The 13765-nt window shown below is 35.4% G+C and overlaps 1 protein-coding gene across 2 annotated transcripts in view; it reads right to left on the bottom strand.

Annotated features, from left to right (window-relative positions):
• CSMD1 (CUB and Sushi multiple domains 1) overlaps window positions 1–13765 on the bottom strand; it is a 1179538-nt gene that overhangs the window by 828065 nt on the left and 337708 nt on the right. For both annotated transcript variants that reach the window (XM_042802880.1, XM_042802881.1), the window contains exon 3: window positions 8201–8313. In XM_042802880.1, the coding sequence (XP_042658814.1) occupies window positions 8201–8313 (113 nt within the window). The remainder of the gene's footprint in view (window positions 1–8200; window positions 8314–13765) is intronic.

Here is a 13765-nt window from a genome sequence, read left to right as displayed (position 1 = left end):
AAAACTCCTCTGAGTAATTTGTCAATGCACACAAGACACAGGCAGTATTCTAATTTCCAAATTGATAGAGAGGAAAAGACCATGTCCAGAATTGAAAGTTCAGGCAAAATGAAGTTTGAACAGAATACAGGCTCTTTCTTTAACTATTTGCATCCTGATACCTGGCAGCAGTTACTGTTGGAAATAAATTTAGAGTTGGGGCAGGGAAGGACATAGGTTGCTATACTGAAATGTTAGCTCCAGCAAATTTGTAAGGCTACGAACAGAAAAAGTTATTCCCCCAAATCTCAGTTGGCTGTAAAATGGAACAATCAAAAATGCCAGCTGTGTTGAGTCACATTGCAAAGCTTGTTTCAGAAAAGCACTTGGAGAAAAAAAGTATTCCATATATTCCTTATATGACTGAATTAAGAAAAGAAAAATAAAAACCCACAAAGCAACACAATTCCAGAATTAGGAGTGTTTTGACTTTTCGGTTTCTCAAACAATTGCACATTAAGAGACTATATTTCAGCTTAGAAAATTAAAGTCTGAATGGAAGAACAAAAACATTTTGAAGATAAGCAGCAAAACTAGCCCTTTTCCATTCACTGCCTTTTTAAATTTTTTAAAGATGTCTATGACATTGATTTGCAAGATTTTTAGATCATGCTGCACATCTGTACTCACTTCAGCTGCAAGAGTTAAATTTCTTGTATGAGGTTATGTTTTAGATTTGTGATGAAAACTGTTGATAATACAGGAATGTTTTAGCAATTGCTGAGCAGTGCTCACACTAGGCCTTCTCTGTCCTGCCAGTGAATCAGCTGGCAGTGCACAAGGTGTAGTGAGGGGAGGCAGCTGGGACAGCTGACCCCAACTGACCAAAAGGGCATGCCATACTATATGGCATCACCCTCAGCAATAAAACTGGGAAGGGTTGAGTTTTGCTGGTGCTACCATTGATCAAATTTTTATAATGATGGCGTTGGTCTTCCCAAGTCACCGTTACACTTGATGGAGCCCTGCTTTCCTGGGTATGTTCAAGCAGCTTTTGCTTTACCTGTTAAACTATCTTTATCTCAACCCATGATCTGTCTTACTTTTCCAATTTTCTCCCCCCAGCCAACTTGGGGTGGTAGGGCGGGAGGGAGGGTAAAGCAGCTGCACAGTACTGGGGTTAAACCACAACATCTTAATACTGATTCAGATCAGGCAATGACTGCACAAAAGAATTTTGACATTTTGAAAAAAATTGAAGTATTTTTTTCAACTTGATTAGGCATACAAACCTATTAACGATGGCAGATAAGAACGAACATGAAACGGGGTATTAGTATCACAGTTGGGATGATGATCTGTTAGGGTGTAGATTATATTCTTTAGAATCTCAATACTCAGTAGCAGAAAATTGAAACCCCTGTACTAAGATAAACTACAAAGATAAAAAATCCAGTTATGACTTTGACTTTCCACTTATTTTCTATACTAGAATATGCTACTCTGATTTAGAACTGGCACCTCATATTAACAGAGAGGACCAACTCCTTAATCTTTTCCTCTAAGCAGCCCGCTTTCACCAAATCATTTTCCTATTGGATTTGTGGTCTCAAATAGGAGAACAAGAGTTTTGTGAAGGGAGGTTACGAGCCCACTAAATGATTATGAGCTATGAACCATCAACTCTGGGTTAGCTACTGGTTTGTGCACCAATGACAAGGAACACTGTAGTTTTTATATGGATCAATAAGTCACTAGAAGGCACAAAATCACTTACTTCCATAATCAGAGGCAGTCAAAAAGACAGTTCCAAAAGTGTATCTTAAGACATGACCCTTTCTAAGAACTAGTAGCCACATAAAGTCTGTCTTCGCATTCGGGGTTGATCTACTTGTAGTGAGATCTGGGAAGCAGAAAACAGCTGACATAGCCTTACCTGTTAAATTTGTCTTGTTATTAGCTTTTACAAAATTAATCTTCCTTCAGATGTAAAATTCACTGGTTGATAATGAGTCCTACAATATTTAAATTTTATTTTCTGCCAGTTCAAATAAGGTTTATTTCCTCACAGCAACTTTCATTACAGTGTTGTTTTTTTGTTTTGTTTTGTTTTTTGTTTTTTTTTTTTTTTTGTTGTTGTTGGTTGTTTTTTGTTTGTTTGTTTTTGTTGTTGTTTTTTTTTTTGTTCCCCCCCCCCCCCCCAAGCAAAAAACTTCCTACAACTTCCAATTGGAAGTTTCTTCCCTTGGGCGGTTTAAGAAATAACATTCCAGACATCTTATGCACAGTCCTTTGAATATTGCTGAAACAGATTTAATTGTTTTACTGGACAAAGGAATTTCACTTATTTAACCAGTGAAGTTATCCACCATAAATTCTCATAACTGAGGAAGTTGTGGAGTATACTTGTTTTAAATAGTTATCGTTTCTTCTATGCACAACCTTTTCATATATGAAAGACTGGAAAGAGAAGGTATACGAGAGTGCAGACATTACCTCCCTCTACCAACCAAATTCAGTTCACCACAAATTTTGCATTTTGAGCAAGTTTTAGATCTATTCATACACTTCAGAGGACAAGCAGACTATTTTACCTGTCTCTCCTTACAAAACAGCCTCAGTTTTCTTTTTTCATAAGTTTTCTGAATACATTTAGGCTTAAAAATATTTTTCTCTGTTATTTTTAAAATGAACTCTTTTGAAAACTAAATCATCAATATCCTAGATGAGCTAACAGAGGTCCCATAGAACAGTGCCACAGCACTGCCAGACCTCTTCTGCCCTGAAATTTTGCTGCATGTTTTGACACAAGAAATATCAGATTTATTTCCTGTATATCATCATTAACAGCCATTCAGATTATATGATTCCAAAAAGATGATCTATTTAAATTTAAGAAAATTTGTTAGAAAAGGAAAAGTTTTTTTTTTTCTTTTTAAGGACTTCAGTTGACAAAGAAAATCTATACCCAAATTCATTCTCAGGAAACAATTACTTCTGCTCCAAAGAAGGGCAACTGAAAATTTAAGCCTAAAAAAAATCTCATTTCATACCGTGCTTTTACTATTTAAAGCTTTTTTATTTACTTGGTCTTACATACACATATTACTTAAAGCTTTAATAAACATCTCCCTTTAAAAAGAACAGACTACCAAAATAGTAACCAAAAAATATTTCATTAAAAGTAGAAAAAAGAAATATATCCATCTATTAACATATGTTATGGCCAATTACACTAACAGTCAATAGTAAGACTGCTAGTTAAAATGTATAACTTTCAAGATTACATTTACAAGAATACCAGTATTTACCACAGTATTAATGTTAGTTTTATCTTCTTACCAAACAAATGTTAAAAAAAAGGCAGTTTGTGCCTTTAGCATTTAAAATTATAAAACTCGGATTAAAATTTGTAGTGCTTCTTTCTCCAAATATCGCAGTAGAAGATGGAATAGTTATAGATTTGGGAACAACAAACTGAATCCTTCACAAAAACTATGCAACAGAATACAGGAAGAACTGCATAACTCTCAATGTCATCATTAGATATTCATTATAATCTTTTGGACCTTTTCAGAGCTGGATATGCTAATCCACTGACGTTTAGGAGCCATATTCAAAGTCTCAGATCATCAGAACAATCAAAATGAAATATTATCTAATAGATCAAACAGCACCTATGACTAAATCATAGCAATTAACTTGCAATGGTTGAAGATTTGAGAGACTACTCATCTCATGCTGAATAGTAGGGGATCATTATGCATACGAGTTGCATAAAAATTGGTATTTTCCTGCCATCTTAACTTCCTACTCACACCTTGAAATATTTGCCTCAGATTACTGTTTTGAACATGCCCATTCCCAGGGAGTAACTATTCTTATCACTGTATTACAGTTTGTTGAGAGAACTACACAGCCATTAAGTAATACAGTTAGACTCATGGACAACAAGTAGTAAGCACTGTGCTGACCAAGTGGAAACTAAATTTTTATTCCTAAGAGAGTGCAGAAAAGGTATTTTGGTACTTGAGGGAAATAAACAAAAAAAAAAAAAAAAAAAAACAAACAAAAACAACCAAAAAAAAAACAAAAAAAAAAAAAAAAAAAAAAAAAAAACACACAAGAAATGTTAGTGAGAGCCCAGAGGTCTGTTATCTTGACTGGGTCCATGTTGACTGGAAAAAAATCAGTCTCAGGAAAATTATCTTGGTAAACTCATGGAATCAATGAGAGATTAATGATTCCAAGGTTTTTGGGGAAGCATTTCACTTCTTTTTGTTTTGAATAGTTCAAAGTATTGAACCATAATATAAAATGAAAAGGGAAAAGGAAAAAGCACACCAAACAACAGATACTCAGGGAGAACAGGAGCAGCAAAAAAATAAAAAAAATAAAATTTCTTCAAAGGCTTTACACTGTGGAAATGTATCACTACTTTCTGCTGTTGGTGCTGAAAGGGATTTAAAAAGAAGCTTCAGGGAAGATGCATAAGGCAGGATGAGGTGACTGCCAATATAAATGATAATGCTGGATGTGAGCAGAAAGCTTTGAGAATTCAAAGAACAAAAGAAAAAAAGGAAGTACACCCTGAGGGCAGGTAGGATAGAGGGATCTGCAAGAGCTCTTCCTTTGGCAAAGAAAACCTGCTGCTGTAGAACAGAGGTCAAGGAAAACTACTAGCGCACATCAAGTCCAGTACATCTGGCTTCTTATTTAAACACTGTCCACAAATTCTACATTACAAAACGTTGATAGAAACAGCAAAAACATCCACGTGCAAAAAAATCGAGATAGCTTAAAATGAACCAAGGATTGTTAACCTTTGAGAGCAGTTTAACATTTAGTGGCAGGCACTAGTGTAGCAAAATAAGTGAAAAACCGTGACATTTAATTTTACACTGATGACTAAGTGTACTTTTGTCATGGATGGAAATATTAACACAGTAATGATTTAGCAGTAAATCAAGATTTATTAATGACTAGCAGCACTTAATCATTAACCAATTTCAGGATTTACAAAATAATTCAGTAAAACACTTTATGATTAAAATAGTGACAACTACAGATTCAAAAATGACAATTACACTAAGTTCCGATAAGCTATCCTAAATCTATCTATACATGTATATTCATAAACATGAGACATACAAACAGACAGACGAAAGTATTTGGATCCAGTGAAATATGTATGTACCCACACTTGTAAAAACAACTGTGTATACTCAAGCACATAGGTAGAGAGCTGGGTGAAAGATAAGATAGCCTACAGTTAAAATTTTCTTCTTGAGTTTATAGTAAATACTCACAATGCATCTGCATTCCTCAACAGCCAATAATTGAGACCCAATGGGGTCAACTTCGCCCTGGCCCTGTGTCGTCTTTGACAATGGTACCTCAAAGAGTTGATACACAAGAGGCTTCCCAACTCAGAGATGTTGGTCACAGGCCCACTGCAATCCAGGAGAGCTCAAAGGGTCTCACTTGGGGTCATTATTTATAAGGTCCAACATAACTGACTTTCATCACATACTTTTCTACTCCAGACCAACTCAAATACTGAAATATTCTGGTGTTTTCTACCAGTTGTACAGGCCCAGAACTTTCTGGATGTGCAAAGCAGAATTTATTTTTTTTTCAAACATATTGTCCTTGCCAGCTGACATGCTATTATAACTCCTCTTGAATTAAGATGTTTAAAATCATGTTTCACAAAATACATTATGGCACCATAGTGTCCTAAACACTTAGATGGCAGCAGTCAGTAGCATTTCAGTGCTCTCCACACTTTCAACTGAACAGTAATTCACTTATTCAAGAGAAGAATGAATGATCTGGCTAAAATCAGGGATAAGTAGACACTTTTAGTAAAAGCAAACTAGCTTAGGGGTGGGTAGATGGTACACTGATTATAAAGACTTCCAGTGACTGGGTAACACCTGTTCTGTATTTCCCTACCTCAGGGGAACTGATCAACTTCCTACTCACAAAATTACATATGACATAGGAGCCAGAAGGGATCACTATTTAAAACAAGTAGTTTAGGGAACAGTTACAGGAGTTCTTAAACTATGGGGCTTCAGTAACTCAACTGGCTATTGCAGCAGAAACCACCGAGCCTTCACAAAAAACCTAAGCCCTCACTGCTATAAATGTTTCCTGAACCATTAGTCCCCACTCTCTGTCTCTACACAGAGATTTTGTCACTTAAGTGACATTCACCATTTCTTCCGGAGTTGGATGTCATATTTTGACGTCAATTTAAAGCTCGCGGACAATGCCAGGTTTACAGCACTAAATCTGAAAGGAGGCAGTGTTGTTTAACCAGAGAGTGGTGCTATCTGTCAATGTTAATTACAGCTCTTCCTGCTGCGGTTTTTACAAGAAAGTAGGCCAGCAGGAAGTGTCATTATATTACAGCCTGTGGCTCTGTGCATGTGTTCCTAAGTTGACTGTCAAGAGACATTCTTTAGCATTCTTCACCCTCTTTTTCAATATGAAAAACAAACTGCTCAGACTGCATAAGAGGATGAAATCTGTTATCATATGCATCTGCTAGTAGAGAAAGATACAGGTGTGTAGAAAGCAACTCCATATTGAAGTAACAAAACCAGTTCCTGATGTGCTCATGATTTCTGATGTTCCTTTTCAAATTACCTCATAAAGCTTATAAAGACTATTAAAATGAAACTTTCCTTGCCTTTCCTCACAGCCCTCATCTCAGTTAAAAAAAGGCTGATCAGATGAATTATCAGCTGATAAGGCTTTGGGGTACAAAGGGAGGAAGAGCTACCAAGGAAAGACACACTGCTGAGTTACCTACCCCAAACATAAAAAGCTCAAAACAAATAAGTTTGAGTTACTCATGACACCTCTTACACCTCCATCTTTCAAACATAGGTAACCCACTCAATGAAGATATTTAATGCAAAAGATATTTTAAAAAACGCTATTATTTCAAAACAATCAAATATGAAACAAAGGTATGCATCAGTATGGAGAAGACAGGTATTGTTACAAAAAGGAGGTAAAGATTCAAGGGAATATAAATAGTTCTAAGAGAACTATGGTCAAAGCTTACCAAGCATTTGAAGATAGCTGTGGTCTCTAAGATACTTTGACTTCTTCTAAAGTGGTGATCAGTGTAATGGTCACACAATTGAAAGTGCTAGTCCAGGTATATAGCTACAATCAAATCATACTACTTTCTAGATTCAGAGTTCCTACACCAACTCCATTGATAAAAATATTTTGCTTTTAAATGTTAATCACTTAATTGGTTGTGGGCAGCTTTTTCAGAATAAACACTTAGAACAAAGGATTATACGTATGAAACCCTAGAAAAAGTGGCTTTGCATTTGAGAATTAATCTGAAACTAAGTTTTCTGCAACTTCTAGTACTCAAAGCCCTGCATTTTCCATTAATTAAACCACAATAAAAAAAAAAAAAAAACAAAACCACACTCAAGACAAAACACACCCTACCACACACTATTCAAAAGCAATCCTGAAGTTCCAATTAAAATACCCTCATTATCCAACAGTGCTAAGCAACTGACTTAACAACACTGGATCTGGTAACTTTCACAAAGGCTGCAGATCTCAAAGCCTTTTGTACAGCTGAAAGTATTAAAGAAATGGTAACAGTACAGTTTTATGAACTTAATTCTTGGTAGATACTAAAAGACATTAAATGCTTGGCCTTCTTTTTCGTCAGAACTGTGTAGTCATCACTGTAGTCTAACACCTTCCATGAAGCCAGTTTTCAACTGTTTTGGACTGTTTGGTTTATTTTTAAAATTTCTATATACATATACTTTTGTTGTCATTGTTCTTGCTTTAATTTTCCAGAAGATTAGCGATTGATTTTCGAGACTAATTAGTATCCATATATCCTCATTTTTATTGTTATACCTACCCCTTAAGTTAGGCATTGCCTAAAGAAGTTGTCAAAAGAAGTCATTTAGGAAATAAGAAAAGCATTTAAACATAAGCAATTCTGATTCCAGATTTGGAAGCCTGACAAATTTGATTTAAAATAATTTAATTTCAGATGGAATTTTTAATTAAATTTCAAAAATCAAGACTACCATTAAAGAAAAAGTTTATGTAGTATTCACCAATGATTCAAACCACAAACAATTAAAATTGAAACATCACATTTCAACATGAAAAACGTGTATCAAGTAGAATAGTGACCTGGTAGGAAAACAGTTCTTACCTTCATAGATAGCTTTGAAGCCTTGAGCACTGACAGCAAAATCTGTGGTGAAGCAGAGAGTGAGGATAGATCCTGTGCTCACAATAGATGATGGAAGCTGAAATCCAGATAACCTGTGCAATAAAAAGGCACAAATTATTGTCACTTTTAAAATAAAACACATTAGTAGGTATGATAAGCATTATGATGAGCATCATATTTCTACATCTGAACTGCCAATACATTATGTTTTTTACCCTGATGCAGTCCCTAAATGTTCGCCACAAGATTTGAAACGTGTTCTTGAGCTTTTCAACCCCTCTATTTTAACACATCTGTGCACTCACTGAGAACACTGAAAGATCTGTTTGTATCTACGGAAGACAAAGAATTTTTTCTTGATAGGATTAATTTCAAGATGAAGACAGGTAATTTAGGACAGCTAGAAGTAGATACCCAGGCCTTGACTCACACCGATATACCTAGCAAAATTAGAGATAGCATGGACTGTCCTGTCTGTCCTCCAGCTGTTGCTTCAGAAAAAACATGGATTCCATACATTCAATATCATATACATTAACTTACCAGAAAAAATAAACAAAAAACCCCTTCCATTTAACAGCCTCAGAAAAATTGCCTGGCATTTCCCATCTTATTAGCAGTCTTAATTTACGTACATGACAGAATTCCAGATAAACTATAATTACATTACAATACTGGTTCTAAGATAATTTCCCCAAATAAATGTTTTGATTCATTTTGAGGATAAAGCATATGGAAAAAGATGTTTACATCCTTTACTGAAACATCAGTAAAAACAACTTGTTGGTCCTGGATGATACTAGTGAGATGTTGGTTTCTTAATGATAAATTTCGCATAATATATAAGACACAATTACTGTCCCACAAACCCAAAACTATTCTGTCAGTTTAGATCACTAGCTAATTTCTGTATTTTGTAATAGGTGTATGTGATCCATTGGGTACAAGACAACACACCAGAAAGCAACCTTTTTTTTTGTTCAAATTTCACCCTGAAAGAGATTCTTGAATCCATACATTGGAACAGCTCATCAAAACCCACCCCAACACACACCAAAAATATTTTGATAAATTTTTAATCTGGGTGGTTAAAACAATCCATGTATTTAAAAAAAGAAAAAAAATCTTGCCTTCAAAATTTATTGTACAATGATGATATTTAATTATATAATTGGCATCTGGAACCGAAGAACATGAATAGCTGTAAACAACATAATAATACAACAGTATCACTGAACTAGAAGTTCTTTGTAAAATTAGTCTTATTTAAGACCACTTTCATATATAAAAACATGTAAGAACCACCTAATGCTTGAATTATACCAGTCAGGTTGATCCCCATCTCTTTCTAATTTTTAACTTTGGAAACAAATAGATTTGGATGCATCAGAGATCAAAACGTGGAGAGCTTTAAATACAGATGAAGGCATACAGTCAAGGCAACATAAGTCAGCAAAAAGCTTTCTGCAATTTCTTCTTTTCTTTTTAAACAACATTGTCTCCCATGTGCTAATTAGCTCTTTGCTCTAATCTCACCTTCTGTGTGCTTGTCAACCTATTACTCCTATTCTTATCCACCTCATTTACTCCAATTCCAGAAATAACCAAGTTGATGTTTTTTGTTTTTTGTTTTTTTTTTTTTTTCCCCTTAATCCTCAAATTTCAGAACTACCATCAGTCTTGCCACACCTTCTGTTCAGACTTTTGTATGTTCTCTCACCTTCACTACACGTTGCAGTTTTTAGGGGAACATGCCTCTTGTTCTAGTTAATAAATTAGAGTGGGTGTCACTACTGCCCTACATCTGGAGTGTACTGTATGACAGTTTAATATTAATTTAGGGTATGTATTTTCTAATCTTACTTACATGTCTCTTCCTTCTCTGAGAAGGGATTCAAAGAGTTCTGGTTATAAAGGTTTTGGGTTTTTTTGCTAGCACTTCAAAATTTCCTGGATCTAACATTTTTTTGCCAAAATACAAGAAACTAGTGTGCATTGTAGGGGAAGGACAGAAAAATCAGGTTGAGACATACAGAATGATAGAGGCAGTTAGCCTTACACTTCACAATACATGAGACCTGAAGATAATAAACCAAAAAAGTTCTATCAATGCAGAATTGTACTGTTTTAGCTAACTCATTCCTGATGAGTGTTTGTTTGCCTTGGTATGGATTTGGTTCATATAAGTGAACTTATCTGAGCAGCAGCTGGACATGCTGAGCTCTTGTTATGATTTCTAGACCTATCTGCTTTGATTCTGTTATGATAAAAAAAAAATCCATATTGTAGGAGCGATATATATTATCTGGTCAATAAATAAAATGGTTTCTACAGTATCTCCCTTGAAATAGTAGATCTTTCTTTAAGCTGACATTGCAATTCACATTAAAGGAAGACAAATATATTCTTTTATACCTTAAATCAGTGCACTGAATGGTTTTACAGACATAGGAAAAGGCAAGTAGGTAGTAAAATTCAAGGAATTAGTACATCAACTTGAAATCTACTTCTTCAAAGTTTTTTATATTACAGTAATCTTAAAAAAAAATGATGGAAAAGTCTCAAATAGAAAAATTCTATATTTCAGTCATTCAACAGACTACCTTGGTGCCTCTACAGTAGCCTTGTTGCCTGAAATATTTCTGAAAGCCTCTGTTCATGGTATTCTAATAAATTCAGTGAGATTAAAAGCCATGAAATTAAGTGCAAATAAAAACTAGACAGCAGATGAAAACCTAGAGTGTTATTCTTCAGACATTTCCAGAGTTAAAACACTGCTAACCTATCAAGTCATTTTTCCCCTCCCTTACTAACATTTTCGCTAGGTAGTTATAGCTCATGAATCATAATGTGTTTTGCACATTCATTTCATCATGCAGAAAAATCACACACCTTCACATATTGCTTTGGAAAAGTATCTTGGCAATTAATGTGTATGCCTTTACTGCAATCAGGAAGGGAACTGTTTAGACAGACAAGTGTGTGTGCTAAGAAAGCAGAATCATTTGAAGTCCCTTAGCTAATAAAACTGTAATTTGATAAACTTGCACTACTTCATACAGAGCATATGGCAATACTTTGAGCTTAAAATATTGCTACTTCTTTAACCTTCAGTAGCATTAATCTGCACATGCTAAAATACTTTCTAACCACAGATGGAATATATTTGGCTTGTCTATAAAGAAGAAACAGAATTTGTAATAGAAAACACAGTGGTACACCAGTATTGAGTTTAGCCTCTGAGGGGAGAAAAAAAAAAAAAGCAAAACACAACAACAAAACACCACACATTTAATTTTCCATTGTCATTTCATAGATCTTGAAGTTCAGCCATTTCTAGTTATAAGGTCTATAAATATATAGATCTGTTTCTTCCTAAAGCATCACAGTAGGTCCAGCTGGCTCTGCTCAGAACTTCTCCACCCTCTACTTGCAAGAGCATAATTCTGGGACTTTCTGGTACTAAACAGATAGTGCAGTAACTCCTCTGGTGGGTTGGCAATATGGTTAGAGGTATGTAGCAAATCATGTTCAAAAAGAGGCTGAAGATTTGTCGAATCTTTAAAAGTTGACAACTTTAACACAAGCATGTATTGATTTTGCAATTGCCAACAAACAGTGAGGAGTTGCAAAGGAAAAACAAAAGCATTTTTGCTATTTTATTTGCTAGTTTATTTATTCCTACAGATACCTGTAGTATAAAGGGATGTGTTCAGGTTACCACTTGTGACAAAATTTTGTCAAGGTTGAACAAATTTTCTTGGAAAATAGAAGACCAAAAAAAAAAAAAACCAAAAACAAAAAAAAAAAAAAACCCACAACCTTAGAGGGAAGGAAGACCTGGCACCCATAAAAGCTGATTCTTTTTTCAAATCAGGCCTATGAAATCTATGAAAACACATTAGTATAATTAGACAGAGTCAGATCTGTTATATATTTTTAGATTTGTACCTCTCACACACACAGATACATATATATATGAACTCTGCTCATATATCTGTACAGCTTGTTCCCAGAAACAGAGGAAACAGCTAGAATCTATTTGGCTAAGACAAAATATTATTGCCTGAAATTAGCTATCAGATGTCTGTTGCAAAAGCTATTAGCCAAAAGGATCAATATTATTAGAACAAGGTAAACTATAAGTCTAAGTTACAATGAATTACCCCAAAAGCAATTTTGCGCAAACCATATATAAATACCAAAACCCAAGATTTTTTTCCTCTCTCAAAATCAGTGTAAGGAAAAAAACCTAACATTTGTCCATTTTAACATGAAGTCATATAGGTAATTAACTGCCATAAGAAACATCAAAGAACTGTCTGCCAGCAGTGTTAAATATTTTCAGATTTTACATATTATTCTTAAAATTGTTATTTGATGTAGAGGAGATCCATAAATGCATTTCGCATCAAACTCATTACACATGGAAATACTAAGTTATTGACAGGTGCTACCTCAAAGATTGTGCTGATCAACCACAGATCAGAAAGCAAGGCAAATAAACAGGTAACCTTAAGGACTAAAGCTTTAGTCTATCTATTGTATTTCTCCAGAAACACCTCACTGTATCACCGAAGTTGAACATTTTTGGTGTGTTGTACTTAGCATTCAATCTCATATTTGGCTTAACTGGAAATTATCCTAAACTATACAGTCAATAAAAAGTAAGCAAACCCCTGACGTGTTTTAGGCATCCAACATCACCAACAGACAATAATATGTATACATTATTAGGCATCAGAGAAAAACAAAATAAAAAAAAAAATCATCAAGGTACAACTCGATGGATTCTTGGCATTTATTCCTAATTTTATTAATGTCTTTGTGGTGGGTTGACTTTGGCCAGCTGCCAGACCCTCACCCAGCCACTCTCTAACGGACCCATTTCAACAGTACCTGGGACAAAAAATAAGATGGAAATGCTTCTGGGTCAAGAGAAAAATATTACTTAATTATTTTCATGGGCAAAAGAGACTTGATTTGGGGAAAATTAGTTTAATTTATTTCCAATTAAAATATGGCTGGATGGTGAGAAACAAAGATAAATGATATCAAAAATCCTCCCCCCACTTCCTTTCCTCCCAGGCTCAACTTTACTCCTTCATTCCCAACTGCTCTACCTCTTCCCTCAGGTGATGCATGGGGATGAGGAATAGTGTCAGTCCATAACAGCTCCTCTCTGCTCTCCTTCCTCCTCACACTTCTACCCCGCTCCAGCATGGGCTCTTCACAGGCTGTGGATTCTTCAGAAAATATCCGCCTGCTCCACTATGGTATGTTCCATGGGCTCCAGAGGAATCCCTGCTCCAGTGCCTGTAGCACCTCCTCCCCTCTCCTTCTTCATTGACCTTGGTGCTCACAGTACTATTTCACTTTTATATACCCTCCTCCTCTCTGTGTTTTCTCTCCTTTCTTATATATTTCCCCAAAGCACCACCACCGTGTCTACGGGGCCAAGCCGTGCCCCAAGGTGGGTAGGTTGGAGCCAGCTGTGTCTGGTGCAGGGCAGTCCTGGTGTCCCCTCAGAGAGGCCCCTGCAGC

Source organism: Tyto alba, unplaced genomic scaffold (assembly GCF_018691265.1).
Source record: "Tyto alba isolate M040663 unplaced genomic scaffold, T.alba_DEE_v4.0 Super-Scaffold_40, whole genome shotgun sequence".
Classification (NCBI taxonomy): Eukaryota; Metazoa; Chordata; class Aves; order Strigiformes; family Tytonidae; genus Tyto; species Tyto alba.
This window is presented reverse-complemented; position numbering and strand designations above follow the sequence as displayed.